Source organism: Pseudorasbora parva, chromosome 5 (assembly GCF_024679245.1).
Source record: "Pseudorasbora parva isolate DD20220531a chromosome 5, ASM2467924v1, whole genome shotgun sequence".
NCBI classification, from domain to species: domain Eukaryota; kingdom Metazoa; phylum Chordata; class Actinopteri; order Cypriniformes; family Gobionidae; genus Pseudorasbora; species Pseudorasbora parva.
In genome coordinates, this window is record NC_090176.1 from 46,614,245 (window position 1) to 46,640,051 (window position 25,807).

At 36.5% G+C, this 25,807-nt stretch overlaps 1 protein-coding gene across 3 annotated transcripts in view; it reads left to right on the forward strand.

Annotated features, from left to right (window-relative positions):
• lrp2a (low density lipoprotein receptor-related protein 2a) overlaps window positions 1-25,807 on the forward strand; it is a 117,408-nt gene that overhangs the window by 52,401 nt on the left and 39,200 nt on the right. For all 3 annotated transcript variants that reach the window (XR_010905082.1, XM_067444520.1, XM_067444521.1), the window contains 19 exons: window positions 427-536; window positions 786-963; window positions 1,604-1,817; window positions 3,087-3,326; window positions 3,985-4,173; window positions 5,238-6,158; window positions 8,484-8,649; window positions 8,745-8,903; window positions 9,024-9,313; window positions 10,571-10,771; window positions 11,997-12,239; window positions 12,359-12,484; window positions 13,674-13,793; window positions 15,971-16,102; window positions 18,751-18,952; window positions 20,427-20,722; window positions 21,682-22,348; window positions 23,243-23,413; window positions 24,625-24,848. Coding sequence is in view for 2 of the 3 variants with exons in the window: in XM_067444520.1 (XP_067300621.1) it covers window positions 427-536; window positions 786-963; window positions 1,604-1,817; window positions 3,087-3,326; window positions 3,985-4,173; window positions 5,238-6,158; window positions 8,484-8,649; window positions 8,745-8,903; window positions 9,024-9,313; window positions 10,571-10,771; window positions 11,997-12,239; window positions 12,359-12,484; window positions 13,674-13,793; window positions 15,971-16,102; window positions 18,751-18,952; window positions 20,427-20,722; window positions 21,682-22,348; window positions 23,243-23,413; window positions 24,625-24,848 (4,849 nt within the window). In the remaining variant the exon portion in view is untranslated. The remainder of the gene's footprint in view (window positions 1-426; window positions 537-785; window positions 964-1,603; window positions 1,818-3,086; window positions 3,327-3,984; window positions 4,174-5,237; window positions 6,159-8,483; window positions 8,650-8,744; window positions 8,904-9,023; window positions 9,314-10,570; window positions 10,772-11,996; window positions 12,240-12,358; window positions 12,485-13,673; window positions 13,794-15,970; window positions 16,103-18,750; window positions 18,953-20,426; window positions 20,723-21,681; window positions 22,349-23,242; window positions 23,414-24,624; window positions 24,849-25,807) is intronic.

Genomic DNA, 25,807 nt, shown 5'->3' on the forward strand with positions numbered 1-25,807 from the left:
AAAATTATATATGATTAAATACTGTAAATTAATTATATATTACTGAATGTTTGATACTGCTACTAGACAGGTGAAAGCTTCATTTATATGGTTTTCCCTGTTGTTTTGCTTCCAATTTGTTTCTTTATTCTTTATTTTATTATTTACCTAAATTATTACTTAAACATCCTGAGGAAATAATTATTAAATGTACAATTTTGTTATTTATTCAATCATACAAAATTTATTTTTATATTCTAATTTTTAACAATTTGTTTATTTATTCAGTAGTTAGTTTATGTTAAAAAAATGTTTTTATTTTTTTTATTTTAAATACAAAAGAGTGTTAAACAGCATATTCACTTTGCTGTTGTTTTATATATTTTGTATTATATAATTGAAAAATTGCAATGGTACAGTTATTGTGCCCAATCTGATTTGTTTCAGGTTCTGAGGCTTAAAGGAGAAATTCAGTACAGAAAAACCCTCATCACTAACAACGGCTCACCTACTGGCGCAGGAGCTCCCGCTGGCATTGCAGTGGACCCGGCACGTGGGTAAGCCCAGATAAGCAGAACTTTGGCATTAACTCTGATCCGCAAATTCAACAAGCTCGAGCTGATTTGATGTCATCTGCCTGGTCTGAACTGACTGAGCACAATAAACAACAGACTCAACATGCACAGCGTCATGATCAGTCCTTAAAATATACATATACATTCAGCAACAAAAAGATGCTTTATTTGCTGTAGGTATTTTACATACAGGATGTGTTTCTGTTTAGTGATGTTTCATATCTGTTTTAGAAAGATGTACTGGACGGATCAGGGAACAGAGAGCGGTATCCCGGCCAAGGTGGCATCGGCAGATATGGACGGCTCCAACCCGGCCATCCTCTTTACCCATAATCTAGAACATGTGGAGTTCATAACGATAGACATCAAAGAGAACAAGCTGTACTGGGCCGTTACAGGAACTGGCGTGGTATGCCCCGTTTCCACACGTTTGGTGCATGCAATCAGAAATATTAATGTACCTTGCATGCTTTAGATTTTAGCTAGTTGGATATATTAATATTACAGTATATATCAAATATACTACCGTTCAAAAGTTTGCCCAATAAGGCTGCATTTATTTGATCCAAAATACAGAAAAACATTAATATTGTGAAATATTATAATAATTTACTATTTTAACTATTTTCTATTTTAATATATTTTAAAATATAATTATTTCCTGTCATATCAAAGCTGATTCAGCTTCAGTGACACATGATCCCCCAGAAATCATTTTAATATGATTTTCTGCTCAAGAAAGATTTATTATTGTGCTTCTTAATATTTTTGTGGAAACTGTGCTACATTTTTTCATGATTCCTTGATAAATATAAAGCATGTATTTAAAAAAATATATATATTGTATAACATTATAAATGTCTTTACTGCCTGCATTTGATTAATTGAATTATTATCTTACGTACAGTATATTTATTTGCATCAACCTTTATATATGTACAGTATGTGTGTATGTATGCATGTATGTATGTATGTATAGGTTGATGCAAATATATACTGTATGTATGGATTTAAATCAACCTTCTACAACTGTTTCTTCAATGTTTCAGATCGAGCGCGGTGACCCAGATGGATCAAACCGCATCACTATGGTGAATGGATTATCCCATCCATGGGGTGTGGCCGTACACGACTCCTACCTTTATTTCACAGATCGAGACTTTGAGGTGATTGAGCGTGTCGACAAAGCCACGGGACTCAACCGGGTCGTAATGCGGGATAATGTCGCTGGTCTTAGAGTACTCAAAGTACACCATAGAGACTGTGAGTATATACAATTAACATGTAATATATTGTTCCGAAACTTAGAGAGCTACCTTGCTGTCGACTACCTTTCTAAACAGTATACTAACTGAATTTGGATGAAAAACTATTTGTAACTCTCTACATTGATAGTAAATCATACAAATAGTTCCTCCTACACAAAGTGCACTGAAAATGCACAATTAATTTCTAAGGAGTTTGATGTTTGCATGTTGCTAATCTAAATAACATGAACTCTAATATACATAAAACTACACCTATACTACCAATGTTGGGATTTTAGGCTATTTTGTCTTCTTTTAGGCTAGATCATTTCTATTACACGTTATTTATTTGCATCTGCAGATTTTAATTACAATACATATATTCAAAGGCCACTTCTCAAAATGAGTAGTAGCGCATACATACAGCAAAGTTTTATTTTCACTCTTATCTATATTCCAAAGGTTTTTACAGAGGGGTTTGTTCATATCGCATTAACCAAATTTATGTAACCTTTTATTCCTAAAATATGGTGAAAATAGGTTTGATAAAAAGAGATATCCAAAATCCTCTCTGTAAACTCTTATAACTCCTTTTACTCTAATATGTCATTAAAATAATTTTGAACCCGACTTTATCCAGTGGTCAGATTTCTTCTCTGGATATTTATGCAAATTGGTGCTTAATTAATTAGATAAAAAGAAACTTGTTATTCCAGACAATCCTAATTAATAAAGTGGGGGAAGAATGGCGATATCAATTAGTTAAATTTTTTTTACTATGTCCATTAGAACCTCAGAATCTCTCATTTCATTTTTGTGTCATTTTTGAGCATTTTAAGCGACTCATCCCACGGTTGACTTATGGTGGTCTTTTCTGGAAGTCATAGTAACATTGATGCCCGTGCAGCAATTACCAGAGAGGGATGAATGACTTTCAATGGGATATCAGTTTACCAATTAGTTCCCCTTGCCTCAGGGGGACACTCAGCTTTACACGGAGAAGAATCAGTGTCCCTTTGTCCGTGTTCAGTGCACATGCTCTCTCTCTGTGAACGCTTTCTATTGTACAAGTCCTTCCAGAAAGCCGTGCAAGTGATAGCAGAGCAGTAATATATCAGTATTACTACATACTGAGATGCACCAGAAATGTGTATACATTACCAGCATAGACAGATATGAGTCAGTATCATGTACTCAAATGATTAACTTTTTGCAGTTTTCTTGTAAAAGTAACTCTTATTCTCTTTATCTGGTCTAAGTTTGTCCCTCTGTCTTCTCCCCATAGCCTCAGCAGGCTCGTCTAACGGTTGCAGTAATAACGTGGGGATATGTGAGCAGTTGTGTCTACCACGCCCCAGTGGCCTGTTCAGCTGTGCCTGTGCGACTGGGTTCAAACTCAATGCTGATAACAGAACCTGTTCCCCCTACCAATCCTATGTGGTGATCTCTATGCTCACTGCCATTAAGGGCTTCAGTCTGGAGGGAGCGGATCACTCGGAGTCCATGGTGCCCGTGGCAGGCAGAGGTGGGGATCAGTAGGGCTGGGCGGTACACATGAAAAAATATATTATTTAAAATATTTTTTTAATATCATATAATTATAATATATTAAGTAAATATTATTAAAAAAAGGTATAATATAATTTTGTATTTTGTGTTACTTTTATACAAAAGTGATTTTACATTTACATAAAAAGTATTTACAAATGATATATATACTACACATACATACATGCATTTATGATTAATTTTCATATTATTAATTGATTAATAAAAAATACAGTAAAAAAGTCTAAAAATTAGTTTTAAAAATGATCTACATTGTTTTGCCCTAAACCCAAGGACAAATGTTTAAAGTTTTTCATTTATATGAGCAAATAAAACATAACTATTCAATTTATATAAAAAGTATTTTCAAATTATTTTTATTAAAATATAACATAACTATTAAATTTATATAAAAAGTATTTTCAAATTATTTTTATTATTATTTTCTTTATTTAATTATTTAATGTTAATATTTATTAATGTTACTATTTATGTATTGCCAATGAAGCTAAGTAGATTCAACATTTTCGAAAAGCATAATTCATGTGAATATCGTGTAATGAAAAATGCTTGGTACAATGAAAAAAAAGAATGTTGGACTATAATTTTTGTGTGTGTGTCTGTGTGTCCTGTAGGCCGCAATGCTCTTCACGTAGATGTGCACATGCCTTCCAGTTTCATTTACTGGTGTGACTTCAGCAGCACCGTGGCGTCTCAGAACGGAATCCGCAGGATTAAACCGGATGGCTCTGGATTCCGCAGCATCGTCACCTCTGGAATTGGGCGTAATGGAATACGGGGCATTGCTGTAGACTGGGCCGCAGGTGAGGGGTTATGTGCTTGTTGTATGTTAAAAATCAGATTTGTTGACTTTCTCTGACCGCTTCTCTGGTCATACAGAACATTTTGATTGAAACAAATTTGGTCACATTCCAAAACCAGGGAAGCCCATCAAACAGAATGTGAATATTAAAGCCAAGTACCTCAGATACACTGAATTCATGGAGCGTTATGTGAAGCCACTGCTTTCATGTGGTTTATACTATTCTGGAATGTTCTAGAGCAGCTTTAGAGGTCAGAATGGTGACAGCCTTACTGTAGGGACATGTTAATTAACTTGCGTTAGTAAAAGCACAGACAGGGGGCATTGGAGAAGATTAAAGGTTAATATATGACAGAAAAGAGGCTCACTTGGTTTAGACCCCACTGACCCATGGCTTGTTAAACATAAACTTTTAACCCGAATATGTGATTAAACAAGTATGGCACACTACATGTCTCTTAAAATTCAGTAAAAACAGTAATACTGTTAAATATTTTAATTCTGTTTAATACTGTTTTCTATTTGAATATTATTTAAAATCTTCAGTCACATGATCTTTCAAAAATCATTCTAATATGCTAATACGGAAACATTTTTTATATTTTTTGTGGCAACCATGATACATTTTTTCAGGATTCATTGATGATTAGAAAATCAGTGTCCCATAGTGTTTATGTAAGGCATTTGATAACATTTTGTTTTATTTTATATACTTTACTTTTTGTTTAATCATGACTACAATTTGATATTTTTTGTTGCATATTTTATTTCTGCTCATCTTATTATTCGACTCTTTTCTAAGAACATTCATAAAGGACTATAACTTTACATGCCATCTTTAAAACGCAACCCTCTTGGCCTCACTTTCCCTCATGGTGCAAGAAGCTGACAAAACGGATGCATTTGAATTTAAAAAGTAGCGCAAGCAGAATGCAAGGACACTTCCTGTGTGTGTACGCCCCTTAATCTCTCATTGAATGTTTAAGCATTTTGAGTGAATTTCATGCACATTGAGTTTCTAAGCTTTTTGTGCAATTACACATTCTTGTATTTGTTTTTCCACAGGAAACCTCTATTTCACCAATGCCTTCTTGACTGAGACGTACATTGAAGTAATTCGACTCAATACCACGTTTCGTCGTGTTCTTCTCAAAACCCAAGTAGACATGCCACGTCATATTGTGGTAGACCCCATGAACAGATACCTCTTCTGGGCCGACTATGGACAGACCCCTAAAATCGAGCGGGCTTTTCTAGATGGTTCCAACCGGACAGTGCTGGTTTCTTCAGGCATCATCACCCCTAGGGGTTTGGCTTTGGACCACCGAGACGGATACATCTATTGGGTGGACGATTCCCTGGACATGATCGCACGAGTCCGGCCCGAGGGGGGCGAGACGGAGGTCGTACGGTACGGAAGTCGATATCCGACTCCATATGGCGTCACAGTGTTTGAGGGGAGTGTAATCTGGGTGGACAGAAACCTGAAGAAAGTCTTCCAAGCCAGCAAACAGCCAGGTGCGACCGACCAGCCGGTTGTGATCAGAGACAACCTCAACATGCTTCGGGACGTCACCATATTTGACCGGAGGATGCAGCCAAGTTCAGCCCACGAGCTCAATAGCAACCCCTGCTTGGAGTCTAACGGTGGCTGCGCTCACTTCTGTTTCGCCATTGTGGGAACTCAGACGAGGAAGTGTTCGTGTGCCTTTGGGAATCTAGCTGCGGATGGCAGCAGTTGTGTGGTATCCCGGGATGACTACCTCATTTACACGACAGAAAGCACTGTACGATCTCTGCGGCTGGATCCAGAGGATCACTCGCTACCGTTTCCCGTGGTTAACGTTCCCCGGACTTCGGTAGCCCTTGATTTTGACCGATTGGATGGCAGGATCTATTTCACCCAGAGCTCGGGCGCAGGCCAGAGCAAGATTAGCTTCATTACTTTGGCTTCACCTACCTCTCCTGCTACAGAGGTAGCCTCAGGTGAGCTGCTGATTTAAACTCCTAATGCACTCTGACACTGCAGGTTCAGCTAGAAAAGGAAAGGTAATTACGGCAATATTTGAATGTTGGCTTGTCAAAGTGTCTTGCATGACATTTAAATTTTACAATTGTTAGTTTACAGTCTGGAGGTTATTTAGATATTATTTACCATATTAGTCAACTTGTTCTTTTAATGTGAACTATAAAAAAGAAAAAAAAAGCATGAGAAGTTTTTTCACAGGCAGCAAATGCAGATTTGTTATTGTCATTTATATATATATATATATATATATATATATATATATATATATATATATATATAATGCATTTCTACTGTCACTGTAGAATTTGTGCAAAAAACACATAACCTATGATAACCCCTTCTAAGACCTCAGAGTTGGGGTGTAACGATACCCTAATGTTGTGATTCGATACATATCATGATACTAAACTCACGATACAATATTATTGCGATACTCCAAGGCATATGGTAAAATGTCAGAAAAAAAGCTGTACTGTTAATTTAAAATGCTTTTTTTTTTTTATTACATCGGGGGTGGAAATTAACAGGCTTGGACTTGTTGCTGGCAACCCAATGCACAGGACAATGTGACATCAGAATAAAAATATTCATGATTCTGAAGATGAAAATACATAATTATTTTAGACAATATGCATGCACTCTGTCACTAGATATATTTAAAATAATGTAGGCCACTTTTTACTGGTAATATAAGACATTTGTCATTATCAGGAGGACCCACAAATATTTCCCCAATGCATTATTATACATTATACATTTAATTTTACATAAAGTAGTTCAATGTAGTACTGACACTAAAACTCTGTAATTACTATGTAAATAAACTCTTAAATTTATTCTCTCACAGAAATTTTTATTTTGGGCGAACTATATACAATACAGATTGTCACTATCCATGATATATATTGTTGCAATTTTGTATTGTGATGACACAGTATATTGTAGCACCCCTATCTCACAATATATATATATTTTTAAGAAATATTTAAAAAAAGATTTTACTGTCGCTGTCGAGTATAAGTCTGCCAGGGAGCTCGCACCAGTGCAGGCTTGATAAAAGTGTACATCAAGGGCGCATATCGATCGCAAAGGGGGTGTGCGCAAATTGGAAAGTCCTTTAACCATTCAGACCACAAGAGGCGTGATCAACAGGCATTGACCCATCGTTTCTCTGTCTGTCATCGTGTTAAACCCTCCAATAGCGCGCCAGGTGGATAAGCCAGTTTGTGATTGGTTCCTGCAAAAGTGTAACAGAAGCAGTAGAAATTAATGTACAGGTTTCCAGACTGAGTTGCAGAGGGAAATCAAATCGCCGGCAGATCAGGCTGGGTTTACCCAGTCTAGTATAAAGCTGGAATGACTGCTACATTCGTATAGTGTTTGCATGTGTTGACAGTTACAAATAAAGCCACAATAAGCTCATGGAGTGAACTTGTCAATCATGATGGATGATGCAGAGGAAACTCTGACCAATAAGAGGACAGTTATACTCACATGTGACTTGGATAAACACATTTTGATATGCTTTGAAAGGTTGCCTTGTGAAAGTGAACCGAGCCAAGAAGAAAATGCAACATTGTTGCGAATTAAGTCCCTGTTTCGGGAAAAACTAACAATCTATAGGTGTGAAGCCGCCCTAAAATGACAAATGGGACACCCTACGGTCGTGTGGACTGTCTTCACACGCATGTGGTGCCATTGTAAGTCCACAAGATTGTAAGTGAAAGTGCGCAATTTGGAACAGGGCCATTGTGGTTGCTTGCTAGATTGTTGCCAAGGTATTTTGAGTGGTAAAAGTGCCAAAAAGAAGTATAGGGCACTGCTATGCATTTCTAAAGGCCAATTCACACTGCACAGACAAACGCCAACAAATAGGTTGGCCGCTGTATTTAGAATTTTATTAAAAATAACCATCATGTTCACACTGACAGGTCAGATTACATCAGAGTTTGTTGTCATTTGTTGGAAAAACCATGACCATGACACACTGCTGAGACATTCCATGACCCTACAAACACAGTTTAACCATGTTCAGTCGGGTGAAAACAAACTCAGACCAACAGCAACAGACACCGACAGGGGTGGCACACTGATCCAACAAACTCTGACAGACTTGTTTGTTGGCATTTGCCTGTGCGGTGTGAATTGGCCTTAAAGAGTTCTAATTGATTGTTAAGCGATTGCTGATATATTCAGAGTGGTACATATAATAGGCTGCATTTTTTGTTTTTCTAGCAAGTGTTTATATCTTTGTTTTTCTGAATGATTTCTTCTCTGTGGAGATCTGGGAGCTCCTGATGGTATCGCCTATGACTGGATCAATAAGAGGATCTATTACAGTGATTACATTAACCAGACCATCAGCTCCATGGCAGTGGATGGATCTCAGAGGACTGTTGTAGCACAGGTGCCTAGACCCAGAGCTATCATGCTCGATCCATGTAGAGGGTGAGTCTCTGATTCAGTAGCTCTGTGATTTAGATGTTTAATGAGCCATTTTTTAAAATTTAATTTAAATGCATTTCTATTTCTGTATGCGTCAGGTATATGTACTGGACCGACTGGGGAACCAACGCTAAGATAGAGCGTGCGACTCTGGGGGGAAACTTCAGGACAGAGATTGTCAACACTAGTCTGGTGTGGCCAAATGGTCTGACACTGGACTATGACGATCAGAGGCTGTACTGGGCAGATGCCAGTTTGTAAGATCTATAGTTTCATATCAAGACACTATTGGTATTATTACCTAGCAACACTTCTCCTGCACTGTTTGTGCTACATAATGTTAAGGAAAGGTTTACTGGTTTTCTTTCTCCGTGCAGACAGAAGATTGAGAGGTGCTCACTCACCGGCACTAACCGTGAGATCATCGTAAGCACTGCCATCTACCCATTTGCAATGACAGTGTACGGTCAGCAGATCTACTGGACGGACTGGAACACACGCAGCATCTACCGCGCGAACAAGCATGATGGGTCCGACCAGAGGGTGATGCTACAAAACCTTCCATCACGGCCCATGGACATCCACGTGCTATCCAACAGCAAACAGCAGCAGTGCAGCAGTCCCTGCGAACAATTCAACGGTGGTTGCAGCCATATTTGCACCCCAGGTATGTCCATATTTCAAAACAGTTAAAGCCATTATGCTCTAAACCAGGTCCTGGAAGGTCGCTGTCCTGCATAGTTAAGCTCTTGCTTGCCTCAACACACCTGTTGGAGGTCTCTAGGGCTACATTAAATCTACATTAATCCAGATAGATTTGAGTTTTTGTTTCAAAATGCTCTCCATCCACACTAATGTTTTCCAAAAGTTTCTCATCCACACTGAAACATAGGTAAACGCCAAATTCAACTTAATGCGCATGAGATGCAACATTAAAGCTCACTGAGATGATACAGACAGTGTAATAAAGTTATTACACAATTCTTCTGGCAGGATTATTTTATTCATCAGTGAATGGGGAGATATTATGTTAAATAAAATGATTAACCATTATTAAGTTTTGTGTGAAACGTAAATTCACTTGTGTTTTGCTTCAGGACAAAGTAAATTGTCTGTCATCCTTACAGGACTGTGATATGAAGTGAGCAAAGTAATATATTTTAGTAACTGTTTGAAAGGGAATAGCACATAACTGGCACAATAGCGGAATAAAGATACATATCTATTGGTACAATATGCGTCACGTGACTAGTACTACACATATGTGTCATCGTTTTCAAATACCTCCATCTTCACAGTCCACACTACAATGCGAAGACAGCGTTTACAAATGTATCTGCTTCGGAGATGGTTTTCGTTGCCTTAGAATATGTTCTCAGTGTGGATGGAAGGCCAAAACGGAGAGAAAAAGATGCGTTTTCAACCGAAAATGTATCAGTGTGGACAAGGCTGAGTATCCCTGGTAAGACCTTGATTAGCTGGTTCAGGTGTGTTTAATTAAGGTTGGAGCTAAACTCTGCAGGACAGTCGCCCTCCAGGAGCGGGATTGGACACCCCTGCTCTAATTTAAAGGCTCTGTTCAAAAACCTAGTGAGCTGCATTGCTGTGTACTGAAATGAAACCTCATGGTTGACTCATTTAGAGCACTCTACATAGGCACAGCTCAACATGTGATGCTCCCTTAGAATTTAATTATATTTGGATTATCTTTGGCTCTGGAGTGCACATTATGAGGCCTATATAGGCAGCTCACTAGGCTTTAAAACAGAGCCTACATTCTTTTAAAACAAAAGAAGAAATGTTAGATATATTTTAAACAATCAATATAATTGGTATAGTTCTAATGTTAAACCCATCTTTAAAATTAAATATGTTTAATACACTTACATTGTGAAATTAAGTACTTTAATTTAAAATACATCAGGCCCTCAGGGAGCAGAGTGTCAGTGTCCCTCTGAGGGGCGCTGGTATCTGGCCGACAACAAATACTGCATCCCTGACAATGGGACACGCTGCCAGTCGGGACAGTTTACTTGCATGAATGGCCGCTGCATCCGTGCCCAGTGGAAATGCGACAACGATGATGACTGTGGGGACGGCAGTGATGAACTCGAGAGAGTCTGTGGTGAGATGCTTAGATGTTGTTAGTTTGTACAGAGGACTTCAAATCTTTTCAGAATTATGTGAATACAGTTTATTGATTCAGAATATGTGCCAGAATATGTGCCATAAATGCTGTGTCAAACATGCACATATGCGACAGCAATGCTCTGCACCATTTAGAGTGCTCACTTCAAGAGGACTTCACTCATATTGACTATTAATGATGCATTTTCAAGAGTGAACTAAACTTAAAATTGATATTGCATGTGTATAATATAATATCATGTTGACAATACCTATGTCTAAGTCTTTCCGTCGCTGTCTGACTGTCTGTTTGCAGTCGGTGAATGAATTTCCCTCTCCTGCACTGCGGCGCAATCTTTCACTAACATATTTCCTCTTGCTTTTTTCTTACTTGCACAATCTGCTCAAATCTCTTGCTCCAGGATCCAAGAGTCATTTCGTTTTTGGTGTGTATTCTTGCTTACTTCTATTCACGTGTAGCTAAAAGCTTTGTTCCTAAACCTTGTGTTCTGCCTACATATTTAGTTAACATGATTTTGCTGCCTTTTTAGGCACCTTCTTTTGGCCAAATTCTAAGGCAGTACCACATGTACGTTTTGCAGAGACAACAATGCCATAACGCATTGCAACAAGCTACATGTAAAAATCAATGCAATTCATGTTGATTATAAATATAATTAGAATTCATTCAGAACTGAAAAACAGATAAAAATCTATTTAAAAATTTTAGGATTTTATGGAAATGTATTTTGAAACTGGGCGTTTCGAACGTTCAGAAATAACATTTTCATAAATTATCAGTGCACTGAATTGTTAGTTAAGCATGTTAACGGCAATTTTTATTTAAATCCTAAAGTAGTTCAATGTAGTACTGACACTAAAACTTCATGTTAATAAACTCTTAAATTTATTCTCTCACAGAAATTTAAATTTTGGCTGAACTATATACAATACAGAGTCAGCGACACTAAGGCAGTTTACTAGGATTTGGAACAGTAGTCTTAGACTAGACAAAATGTAATAACCATTCATAAAAATACTAACCTCTTCTACAATGCACTCTTTGGCATGCAGTCCCACAAGCAGCAGCATTCATTTCACTCTCAGGTAAACTAAATAGAGAGATAGAGGATGTAGGCGGTGAGTTCCACTAGTTCCTGTTAGTTCATTCTGCATTTTCTGCATGTCAACATGATTTTTTTTTTATTATCTGTGCATGGCAGCATTTCACACCTGCGAGCCCACCGTGTTCACATGTGGAAATGGCCGTTGCGTGCCGTATCACTACCGCTGCGATCACTATAATGACTGCGGCGATAACAGCGACGAGACAAGCTGCCTTTTCCGCCCCTGCGACCCCAACACCGAGTTCTCCTGCAATAACGGTCGATGCATTGCACGGGACTTTGTCTGCAATGGAATGAACAATTGCTACGACAATGGGACATCAGATGAACAGAACTGTGGTATGTTACAAAAGTTGCTATATAAACAGCCTGCATTTTACAAGCATATGATATAGTTTTATGTCTCATAAATTGATTTTAAGCAATTTATAACGGCTTTTCGTTGTTATAAAACACAGCTGAGAGGACATGCCAGCCAGAGCACACCAAATGCCAGACCACCAACATCTGCATCCCACGCTCGTACCTATGTGATGGAGATAATGATTGCGGAGACAACAGTGACGAGAGTCCGACGCATTGTGGTGAGTTTCTCTCTCTCCTGTCGGTTTGGTTCATAGATTTTAATTTAACTTTTAATTCAAGTTAAAAAGGATAGTTCACCCAAAAACTTAAATTCTGCCTTAATTTGCTCACCCTCAAGATGTTACAATCTTGTGAGTTTCTTTCTTCTTTTGAACACAAAAGAAGATATTTTGAAAAATGTGGGTAGCCCAAAAAATTTTGGTCCCCATTGACGGCTTAGACAGGCCACTGGCTGACACTGTTCACGTGATCACCATGATTCATGCGCATGAGTTGTTCTGCTATTGAGGCTAGAAGAAATAGTTGAATAAAGGCGTTATTTTGAACCACTGGAGTCACATAGACGATTTTTACAATGTCTTTACTACCTTTCTGGGCCTTGAAAGTGTTCATTAAATAGCTGTCTATTGAGGGGTAGAGAACTCTCAGATTTCATCAAAAATATCTTCATTTGTTTTAGTTGTATTATATTAAATAATATAAAAATATATTACAAATAATTTAAATATTATTTTATCAACTAACATGATTATTATAAAGGTGTTCAAACGACCCAACACATTCATGTTAATTTCTGCTATAGTTAACAAGTTTGTCAAAAGGGGATAAAATAAGGGGAAAAAGAGAAACTAAATAAACGTGATACATATCTGTCATAGTGTGGTTGCATGAATAACGGCTAAAATAATGCTCGCCTTTAAAAATTTACAACGGGGGCTCAGCTAAAATATATTGCCCCTAGAATATAGATACTCCTCACCCGTGAATGTTGTTACTATGAATGTGGTTAGTAAATAAATAAATAATCAATTAATCAACTATCGGGAAAATGAGAAAATGTGTAATCATTTTTTTTGTGTATTTCTACTTTAGAGTGGAATTAAATGAGTAACTGCTTTAACAGCTCAAAAACCATTAGATAATCATTTCCTTTTAGTTTTCGAGCCAGTTGTTGTTCAACTTGCGCTTTCTGGATTTTTAGTTAAATTAGTGACCGATGTATGTGAGCGGTTCCACCTGGTGCCGCTGAGGGACAGTCATTTCTGTCTTGTTTGATGATTGTTTTCCATGTTTATGACCCATGTTTGCCATTTAAGGTTGACTGATTTATGTAACACTCATCTGTTTACTTGACTTTAGTGTTGGTTTACCTCTGACTGAGAATGCTCTTCCCTCCTCACTCCTCAGCCACATCGACATGTTCTCAGAATGAGTTTCGCTGTTCAAGCGGACGCTGTATTCCTGGGCACTGGTACTGTGATGGTGGGACAGACTGTAGTGATGGTTCTGATGAGCCCACTACCTGCAGTAAGTACTACACACACACACACACACACACACACACACACACACACACACACACACACACACACACACACACACACACACACACACACACACACACACACACACACACACACACACACACACACACACACACACACATTTTATCAGGCATTCATCCAACATATGTGAAAAAAGTTATGGACTTAAAATTTTAAAAGTTAAAATTAAAAAATGTTAAAAGTTACAATTTTGGACCCTGTATGAACCACTTTACATGGGGGGAAACTATGAAAACACTGTGATGTGAAGATAAAGCTGTATTTATCAAGGGAAACCGCTGGCCATGTTTTTTTGGGTGGTGAGTTAATGATGGGTATCCTGCCTCATTGGTGGGCATTGAAGTTGCAGGGAAATGATGTTATTCCTTCCCCTCCACACGCTCCACTGGTGATGCATGAAGTCAAACAGTGGAAAGATGAGGCTGACGTTGTGTTCAAGAAACTGGTTCGGTTGGCAGAAACAGAACTAAAATGTCATAATTCAGACCAGCATTTTTGTGGCAATTTGCAGCTCTGTGAAAATGCCCTCACAAAAGACTGGAGGTTTTTGTGAGTCTGAGAGCTGCTTTTTCTTGTATTCTGCTGATGTAAATGACCAAACAAATGCATATTTTTTATTTATGATTTATGTTTAGATCCTTGCATCAATAAGGTACAATAAGGATTTGCTTTATAATGTTGTTTGCTTTCATTTATTCAATAGCCTACAGTAAATCAGGAAGAAAAACTGATATATGGGTGATTCCTTCTATGCAATGCATTTTCATGTCTCAAAAATATAGGTAATTTTAATATATTAGATATCATACACTACTGTTCAAAAGTATGGGATTTTGTTAATACTTTTTTTGTGTTTTTGAAAGATGCTCACTGAAGCTGCATTTATTTGATCAAAATAATAAGAAATATTTATATATTTTATTAAATATTATTACAATTTTAAATAGTTTATTTATTTATTTGAATATATTTTAAAATTGTGATCAAAGCTGCATTTTCAGCATCATTACTCCAGTCTTCAGTGTCACATGATCCTTCAGAAGTCATTCTTCTGATATGATGATTTTATGCTCAAGAAATTTTATTTTTTATTTTTAATGTTGAACATGTTTCCAATGTGCTGTTTAATATTTTTTTTGAAATCGTGCTACATTGTTTTCAAGATTCTTTGATGAAACGAGAGTTTAATAACAGCATTTTTTTAAAAATACAATTGAATTTTTAACAACTTTTAAATAAAAAAAATCTACTTAAATAAAAAATCTACTTAATAAAAGTAAATACAAATTTATTTATTTATTTTTTTTTTTTTTAAGAATACTAAACACTCTGAACCCGAACTCTAAACGGTAGATCATTTTTGTTTATCACAGGTAAGTGAATATAGGGTTGAATTTTAAAATCATAAATTCAGTGAATATTGGATGTTGTCATTTTTGGCACGCCCAACTTATTTATTAAGAAAACAAAATTTTCAAAAAGTAATCACTTTATAAATTGATCATTTATAGGTTTTTGTTACAATATAAGGATTTATCTTAAAGTCTGATATACGTATAAACTATTTATAAACTAAAACGTGCTATATTACAGGAATGACCAATAATATCAACAACTTGAACCTACAATAATATGAAAAAGGTTTGCTTTACTGAATGACACTTCAGTGGTATCTGGAGTGCCTTTAACTGTCTGGTGTTTTGGGGTGTGTGTCTATGATGCCAGTGGTCAGTCCAGCCCTTTATTGTGTGTCACATTCCTCCAAAGTGACGTTCAGCAGAAAAGCCCTCACACAGACACTGGCCCTTCCTTTGACATTCTCTGCCCCCTCCTCTCACACACACTGCCCCATCCTCTCGCTTTTGTCCCGTTAATCGCAGCACCCCTCGGTGTCTTTTGTTCAAACGGGACACTAGAGAGAGGAATGCTTATTCTCTCCCAGAATTCCTCTGCCCGTGGAATCCAAGCACTCAGCCACGTTTCTGGCTGTTCAGGATGGGATTTAATGGTTAAATGGATTACGTAGGCCGCATGTTCCTTAGTTCTGTCTGAGATCAGAGTGAGACATGGCCCTCGGGCAGGTCGCTCTTCTGCTGCTTCTTGATCCGTGGCTCACTGCGGTGTGTTTGATCCCTACAGCCACCATGGTGAGGACCTGCAACTCTGAGCAGTTTCGCTGTGATGACGGAAGGTGCATCGCTTCGTCCTGGATCTGTGATGGAGACAACGACTGTGGGGATATGAGCGATGAGGACGAGAGGCACAACTGTGGTCAGTATTGCTCTGTCTAAACCTGAATTTGATTCCACCCCCTCTCTTTACATTTCACATTGTACTTTTGGTGTAATATGCTGTTTAAATGTCTGTCCATTTGGATTTACCACCAAACACACAGAACAGCTGCAGAGTTATTGCAAGAGATGCAAAAATGTAAATTATGATATTATTACATTATAAATGATGTATTGTGCAAATGTAATATAACATTTACATAATAATAATTTACATTCATGCATCTCATTTATTTATTTATTGATAAATATAAATACTGCAATGTATTATTTTAGCTGTCATTAATTATTTTGATTTATGAACCCCATTTTCAAACACACCAAACAAACTAACCAAGTTACTACAAACTAACCTTTTTATTACTTTCCCCCCAGTTTTACAGACAAGGCTTAAGCTAGTCCCTGACTAAAATGAGCTGTTTTAACTCAAAGCAAGTACCACTGATATATCTTAAACTATCGATGCACCTCTGATATATCTTAAACTATGTCAGTGACATTGTTTTGTCTCAAGACGCACATCAGGGGTGTTTTTATCTAAGGCACGCTTACAAAAACTACTTGAATGCCCTATTTGAGCTAATGCTGGCTTAATCTAAGCCCTGTCTGTGAAACCAAGCTTTATTGCTTCAATCTTGACTTTTTGGCTAGTTTGTCTTGTCTCTGCATCTGTTTTCCTCCTCTGTTCTCTCGCCTCCATCAGGCCATGAGTGTATTAGGGTGCTGTTGGCAGTAATTTTGACACCAAATTTTTAATTAGTTTTAGGTATAGTCTTATGTCTACAATGCCATTACGTTGTAGTCAAATTGTAGTCATCTGATTACTTTAGTTTTAGTCTAGTTTTAGTTAAATAAATATCATAAGATTTTATTGTCTGAATCGACAGTAGATTTATAAAATTATAGAGTTTAGTATTTAAGCATTTTTATATAGTTTCAAAATTCATGATACTCCTGGAGAAATCATCTATTAACCTGTTAATATGAATGATATTAAGGTTTGAACATGCAATAAAGACAAAGATTTAATATTTAATTTTTAATCTTAAAATTATATAGAACCACTTCTCATAAAGAAAAAAGAACATTGTCTTGCTTTAAATTAATGATATATGCAGTCTTTATAACAACTTGCATACAACATTCAATAAGACATTTTTTGTATAAATTATATATAGATTAATCGTTATTAAAGTTGTTCAGTCAAAAGCATTGAGTGTTTTTTAACTGTATTTATGTGAATACTCACCAAAACAGACATTTTGACATAATTGTGTGTATGTGTCCAGTAAAACGGAAAAAACACGAAAGAAAGCTCTGTGACTTCTGAGAAGCGGCTTTCTGTGTGCGCGCAGAAAACAGGACTGAATTGATCTCTCTTTCGTGTCGTCACACCTTTCCATATGTCTGCTCCTCTCTTTCTCCCACTGTCCCACATATTTACATTTTTAAACGTTTTATAAGACAGACAGCAAATGCATGCCGAATTAAGTCCTGCCGGGTTGATTAGCATGTTACAATTCAAATGTATGGATCACCTACCACACCGGACATCAGTTCATACTGGATCATTTCCCAAATCGTCCTTAACGTTTTTTGCCTCGCTTTTATTCATTGGAAAAAATGCAGATAGGTTTTCATCATTGTTTTCGTCAGTAAAAAAATGTTGTTGATGAAGATTATGACAAATAATGATGAAAATGATTCAAAGTGAACAGTGGCTGGTGATTGAAGAGGGATCTGTAGCTCGTGGCTGAGGTCTGATGCCTCTGTGTAAGGAGTCTGCATTCCTAATTTCTCCTGCCTCACTCACTGCTTTGTGAGAGTCTTAGATGGCTGCTCTCACTGGGTCAGCTCTTAAACTCTCTCTGTCCTCTCCAGTTCTCCAGAGGTCGCTCTGTCATAGCATGAGTTTTCAATTGAAATATCAAAACAGTCTCAAACATTTCCATAGGAGAAGTGAAAATAGACACAAATGAGAATTTTTTTGGCATACAGTAAGAGGAAAGAGCTGTAAATTGAATGTGGATCGATAGATCGATAATATAGAAAAATTTAATGTAAAATGTTTGTGTTCATATTGAGATTTGACTTACTAATGTTTGACTTTTGTCCTGTGAACGATGACAAAAAAGCATGAAAATATATTTCCTACACAAATATTTGGCATAGTCCATTGTTATTATTATTTTTATTCCACTTTTCTCTATCTAATAAAATATATAAATAGATATATTTGATAGTTTCTTTAAATAATTAAAATTATTATTTAATATAGTCTACATTACTCTCACTTCATCTGCCATCTTGGACAAACTTTATCACTAAACTTTTAGTCTATTATTCTATAGTTTTCTGTGTGATGTGAAGGAAGCATTAGAATCTGGTGAGAATAAGGCATCTTATGAACACACAGCATAAGCTTTTCACCTCTTGTTTGGAACAGACTTTGCATTGGAACCTGTGATGGCTTAAAATGCTGTCTAGGTAGCTTGCAAAGTTTTGCCATAATGGAATTCACAGCCACACTATTTGTTTGCAGATATATCACTTTGATTTGAAAAAAAAGTGGTTTACAAAACTGTATAATGTTTTTAATTCTGGACTTGTTTTGTCTCAAACACGCAGCTAATCGCAGCTGCTCTCCTCAAGAGTTCACCTGTATAAATAACAGGCCTCCTCAGAGGAAGTGTATCCCGCGGGAATGGGTGTGTGATGGAGACGCTGACTGTTCGGACGCATTCGATGAGCACCAGAACTGCACTCGTAGGTCCTGCTCCGCCAACGAGTTTACCTGCAACAACGGCCTCTGCATCCGCAGCTCCTACAGGTCAGAAATGCATTTAAAGCCAAAAAGGCTGCAGATGTATTGTAAGAGATGCAACGAATGCAACCTCCTCACAGGCAATGTATGTGATAAGCCACTTTGGAGAAGCTCATTCATTATGCTACAGATAGTAGAGAGACAAATATTGCGTTTTATTGATGATGCAGATTTTTTAATGTTTAAGTTTCTGAAAACAAACATGCATAAATGATTTTTTAATATTGTTTTTATTTTTATATAAAAATAATTGTATGTATTATTTAAATATAATTATATAATGATTTTTATATTTATGAAGGGGGTAATTTGATTAAATAATAATAAGAAGAATAAGAATTGTATTTAAATTTTCATTTTATTATTTAATTATTTTGTATTTTTCATGAAAGAGGGTACATTTGAATATCAACCATTTGATCCTCTGTTTTTCTGTTTATGATTAGTTTACAGTATTTATTAGGGATGCAACAATACAGTTAGCCCACGGTTCAATACATACCTCAGTTTTTTAACCACGGTTTTCGGTTCGTTTTTTACTATTCTATTCTTAGGCGACACAGAAAGATTTTTTTTTTTTATTGTAATACGCTTTCTTTATTTTACTTAAAAGACTTGAAAAACCTTACTTAAACTTAACTTTAATTTTAAAAAAACTTGTACAGATTCCTAGTGTATTGTATAATATAAAATGAATATATATAAAGATTTACAGTGGCAGCTCTGAGCATTTAAGTGTGAAATTAAAAAGAAATAGTCTTCAATATACAATATACATTGTTTAAAAGTGTATTGTATTATTACTTTATTCAAGAGCAGTGAGTGATTGAAATTATTAACATAATTTTAGAGGTGAATGGTCCCTTTAAGGACAAGTGTCCACAATTTCTAGGCTGCGCTGCTAAGACCTGCTCGCATCTCATATACAGACACATGGGATTTTACTTTCACTTTAGACATAATTGACTGTGTTCATGTTAACCTTGTGTGTATTTGACTATATTAGCGCAGTAAGACTACTTAGTCCAGTAATCACGTGTGTTTGACTGGCTTTTAGTGCACGCGCTCAGCACATGTAAAACACGAATTAAATGTTTAACTGGCAAGGCTTTAAAACACGGCTAAACCGTGTTTTAAACTTTAGTGCATATTATTGAGTATTTGCTCATATCAGCGCGCAGACTCACAGGCACACTCAAACAGAGCCGAAATAAACTGATAGAGATATTTTAAACGAAGAGAAATATAAATAATTCATTAAATGCAAAACCAAAAAGAAAAAAACGCAATCCACAAGCGTGTATTGAACCTAAATGCCGTACCGAAAGGTTCAATATTATATTGAGATTTGTGGCATCCCTAGTATTTATACAAGGCTTACTTGATGTAAACATTGTTTTGGAGCCAATGAAAAGATTGGTTCCTAAAATAAACAGCAGTTTCCCCCATAAATCCCTGCTGTGCGTTTCGTGTCTATCAGGTGTGACCGTCGTAATGATTGTGGAGACAGCAGTGATGAACAGGGCTGCACCTATCAGCCATGCCAACAACACCAGTTTACCTGTCAGAACGGGCGCTGCGTCTCTCGGGATTTCATCTGTGACGGGGACAACGACTGCGGGGATGAATCTGACGAGCTGGATCACCTGTGCAGGACTCCAGCGCCCACCTGCCCACCTGGAGACTTCCGCTGTGAAAACGGGAACTGCTTGCCGCAAAACGAGGTGTGTGACAGGAATGACGACTGCAACGACAACAGTGACGAGAAAGGCTGTGGTAAGCACTGCGTCATGTGTTCAGATTTCATTTAGGGGACTAAATAACAGTAACAGAGTCTTTTTATATCCTTACTGTACTTAAAGGGTTAGCTCACCCAAAAATGAAATGAATGTCATTAATAAATCACCCTAATGTCGTTCCACACCCATAAGACCTCCGTTCATCTTCAGAACACAGTTTAAGATATTTTATATTTAGTCCGACAACATATCAGACTAAATATATATTTTGGATCGCCAATGTCACGTGATTTCAGCAGTTTGGCATTTTGACACGTGATCCGAATCATGAATCTGCTGATTCATGACCGTTTGAATCTTTATTTGAGGTTTGAAAACAAATGCGGAAGAGAAGACAATGCTGAATAAAGTCGTAGTTTTTGTTATTTTTGGACCAAAATGTATTTCTGATGATTCAAGAGATTCTAATTAACTAATTGATGTCACATATGGACTACTTTGATGATGTTTTTATTTCCTTTCTGGACATGGACAGTAAAGTGTGCATACACTTCCATAGGCTCTCAGACTAAATATAAAATATCTTAAACTGTGTTCTGAAGATGAACGGAGGTCTTACGGGTGAGGAACGACATTAGGGTGAGTCATTAATGACATCAATTTCATTTTTGGGTGAACTAACCCTTTAAATACATTTGAAGTATTCTGTATTTTGAGAAACATTTACATTTATATTTACTTAACTACATTCCCAAGCATTATATTGTATTTTTGACTCCACTACATTTCACAATGAGTTTTTTTCTCAGAATTGCGTGATATAAAATCGCGATTGTGAGATAAAAGTTGCAACTACCTTCAATGTCCCGAACCAGGCTTTCATATACTATACTTTCAAAAACATTTTAAAAAAATCATAGTCAACTTTTGACCAGTAGTTTATATTACCTTACAAAATCCATAATTTTCTGTCTGATTGTCTATATGTTTTTTCAGGCATCAATGAGTGCGTAGACCCGTCTATGCACCACTGCGACCACAACTGCACCGACACACCCACCAGCTTCATCTGCACCTGTCGTGCCGGTTACCGTCTCATGTCCGATAACAAAACGTGCGACGATGTGGACGAGTGCCTCGTCACGCCCAGCGTGTGCAGCCAGGTGTGCGAGAACACCGTAGGCTCGTACGTGTGCAAGTGCTCGCCTGGCTTCCTCCGTGAACCCGATGGCCGCAGCTGCAGGCAAAACAGCAACATCACCCCCTACCTGATCTTCAGCAATCGCTACTATCTGCGCAATCTCTCTACGGATGGAGAGGCTTATTCTCTCATTCTGCAAGGCCTCAGCAGCGTGGTCGCTCTGGACTTCGATCGCGTGGACAAGCGCTTGTACTGGATTGATGTGAGTCGGAGGGTGTTGGAGCGGATGTTCTTTAATGGGACGGGCCGAGAGGTGGTGGTGAATGGGGTTTTGCATGGAGAAGGCCTGGCGGTTGACTGGGTCGGGAGGAAGCTGTACTGGGTCGACAGCTTTCTCAACTGCATGAAAGTGTCGGAGCTGGATGGACGGTTTGTGAGGAAGTTGGCAGAGCACTGTGTGGATGTTAATAACACATACTGCTTTGAGAATCCCAGAGCCATTGTGCTGCATCCGAAGTTTGGGTGAGTGTAGCAATGATAAAAGTCATTTTCAGGCCAATGGAAAAATAACTCTATTCTGTTATTCTATTCTCTATTCTATTCTGCCTAAATCTGTAATTGCTAACTGTTGGGTTCTGTTAGAAAAAACAATACGAAATGCAAACATTCCAGTCAAATTGGATAATATGTGTATAATTGTATTATTTTATAAAGTAATATTTGTATCTATTGTATCTATGTATGTATGTGTGTATGCATATATATATATATATATATATATATATATATATATATATATATATATATATATATATATATATATATATATATATAAACATTTATGAGGTGACACTTTTAAAATTTGTATTGTAAAATATTTGTATTTATAAGAATATTTTAATATTTTACATTTCTTTACTATTTGTTTATTATTAATAGAAATATTTCTAATAAATTATAATAATACAATATAATTTTACTCATAATAAAAAAATATTAATTAATAAAATAATAATATTAAATATTACAACGATCATTATTCATTGTTCTTGATTTAATTTGGGTTATGGCCAATATTATGAGTCTATAGTATTTAAAAGGATTAGAAACTTGAACCACATAAAGACTAAAATAAATAATACATAGAATTTAGATGTAACAGATATGGCCAATATACACAATGCACCTACTGTTAACAATTAACAGCTGTTGATCTTCACACTACATGGAGTTATTTAAATTTTTGTTTTTCATTTTTCAGGAGTGAGTTTGGTTGTAGAATTCAAGTGATGAACTCTGTGTGAACAGAACAGGATTAAACTCTTAAAAGTGTTTTTAACTGTAGGGTGTATGTGACCTTTAAATTGGAATCCATTTTAGCTTCTTTTTTTAAAATCAAATGTCATCTTTGTGCAGATACGTGTACTGGACTGACTGGGGAGACAAAGCTTTCATTGGACGTGTTGGGATGGATGGAAATAACAAATCGGCCATCATCACAACTAAGATCGAGTGGCCTAACGGTCTCACTATTGACTACACCAATGACAAGCTGTACTGGTCTGATGCTCATCTCAATTACATCGAGTAAGACTTTCTCACGTTTATATCCTGTCCATGAGAGCATACGAGTCTGGAAAATCACTTCATTCCAGGGTGATTGTCTCTTTAATAACTTCATGGCACAGCTCGATGGTGATTATGTGAAATGCATGTAAACCAAGTTTCAGTGTCCTAGGTTGTGTGATCATAAATGTTGGTGAATGACAATATATGGGGAATTTATATGTGTGTGTGTATATATATATATATATATATATATATATATATATATATATATATATATATATTTGTGTCAGATTTTTTTTAAATAAATTAATTTAATTTACATGACATTACGTATTGCAATATTAATTAATAATATTATTAGTACTGTTGAAAATTAGGGCATTAACATACATGATTAATTTTTTTCCAGTTAAACGTGCTAAAAATGTTTTTTCTGTCATCCTTTGGCTAGTGTTAGAATATATTATCAAGCATTTTCATGCAAATGCTTTTAAACCATTCAAGTGTGACAAGACAAAAGAGCACGTGCTGTGCTGTCTGTGAATGTCCTGTGGCTTGAATTTCTCTGATAAGTTTAGTTCCTCTTTAAAGGGGTGGTTCCTGTTTTTTTCTAGACTTGGTTGTGTTTATGGGGTGCCGTATAACATGTCTTAATACTTCTTTTTTTTACGACATATTTTTCTTATATTTGACGTTTATTCCACACCGCTGTCTCCACTGTCCTTTGAACGGCTCGTTTGCTTCCTGCTTCTATGAAGCCCATCCCTCTGAAAAACGCAATGGTCTTAGATTGGTTAGATGGCCAAATGTAGTTTCCTGTATTTTTATTGGCTGAAGTGCCAAGCACAGGTTGCCGGAAACGCCACGCCCCTCACCATTACGGGCAGAAGTCACATCTGCAGAGACTAGCTAATGTCACCAACCCAGGAAGAAGCCCGTTGAAGTCCAAACCGGCCGCTTTTGTAGGCAATAAACTGCTGTAACTTTAAAGACAATATCTCCGTTTGCATTGAACTTTCAGCGCTGTAACTTTGCAGATACTGTTTATGCTCAAGCAGCAACATTACACACTAACTTAAGTTAAAAAAATTAAATTCATTAAATTCACCCCTTTAAAAATGAATGTACACGCCAGAGAACTTGATTAATTATGCAGGTTTGTTTGCATTATTATTTTTGCACAAAATGATTATGGACATCCCTATTATTAAAATGATTAATCTCCTCAGATTCTCTGATCTGGACGGGCATCACAGACACACTGTGTACGATGGTGTTTTGCCGCATCCTTTTGCCATCACGGTGTTCGAGGAAACCGTGTACTGGACGGACTGGAACACTCGCACAGTGGAGAAGGGCAACAAATACGACGGCTCCGGACGGGAAGCGCTCGTCAACACCACCCACAGACCATTCGACATCCATGTGTGTCATCCCTACCGTCAGCCCATAGGTGAGCCCGGGACAGCGTAACCCAAGCGGGATGCAGGCGCAGGCGTCCCTCTTCTATTACGGTCATTATCTCACGTCAGATCGCTATCACTTCCTTTATACGTCCACAGAGGCACTTAACGGTCTCTGCCAATATTTACACAGTCCGACACAATGCCGCCAGTCTCTGCTCGCCTGTCTTTTCTCAGAGACAGGAAAGACTAAACTCTTTATCATTGCTTTAATGGCCAGACAGGTAGTTTAAACTCTTTATCTGTGGGTTTCTTTAGAAAGAGGAGCTACAGCTACATGATGTGGAGCCACATCCTGGTTCTTTGTAAGAGGATACAGTCTAACTCTAGATTTTACTTTAAGTGTGACGATCCAATTCAATATCACATTTATTTTTACAAAAGTAAATAAAGATGACGTCCTGAAATGTTTTTAATGCGTGTATAAAAGAATATTCATTTACAATATTCTTAAAATGATTCGTTATTAAATGCTGTTAATTATTAACATTATTATAAAAAATTGTATGTACATTTTATGTATGATTACCCCTATTGTTCAACACTTCTGTGCAAATAATACGAGAAATTGATAGTTATAATATTATTAATATTTTATTATAATTTTAATTGCAAACATTTAATAAAATAAACTTTAGTGTTTGATTTTAAGGATTTTTTAAATATAAACAATCATAAGAATATTATATTATTATTATTATATATTATAATATTTATTTTAATTGCAAACTTTTTTTAGTTTTAGTTAAAATTTTAGTTGATCAAACACTGAAATGTTTCTGTTTGAAATTAATATAAATAAATATAATAAAAATTACAAAATAAATATTACTGTTTTGTATTCGTACAAAAGTTAATAAAAATGTTATTAAGATCAGACATTGTAATTTATTCAGTGTTTGAAATTAAAATAGATCATTATATTCTTACAATTATCTTATAATTATGT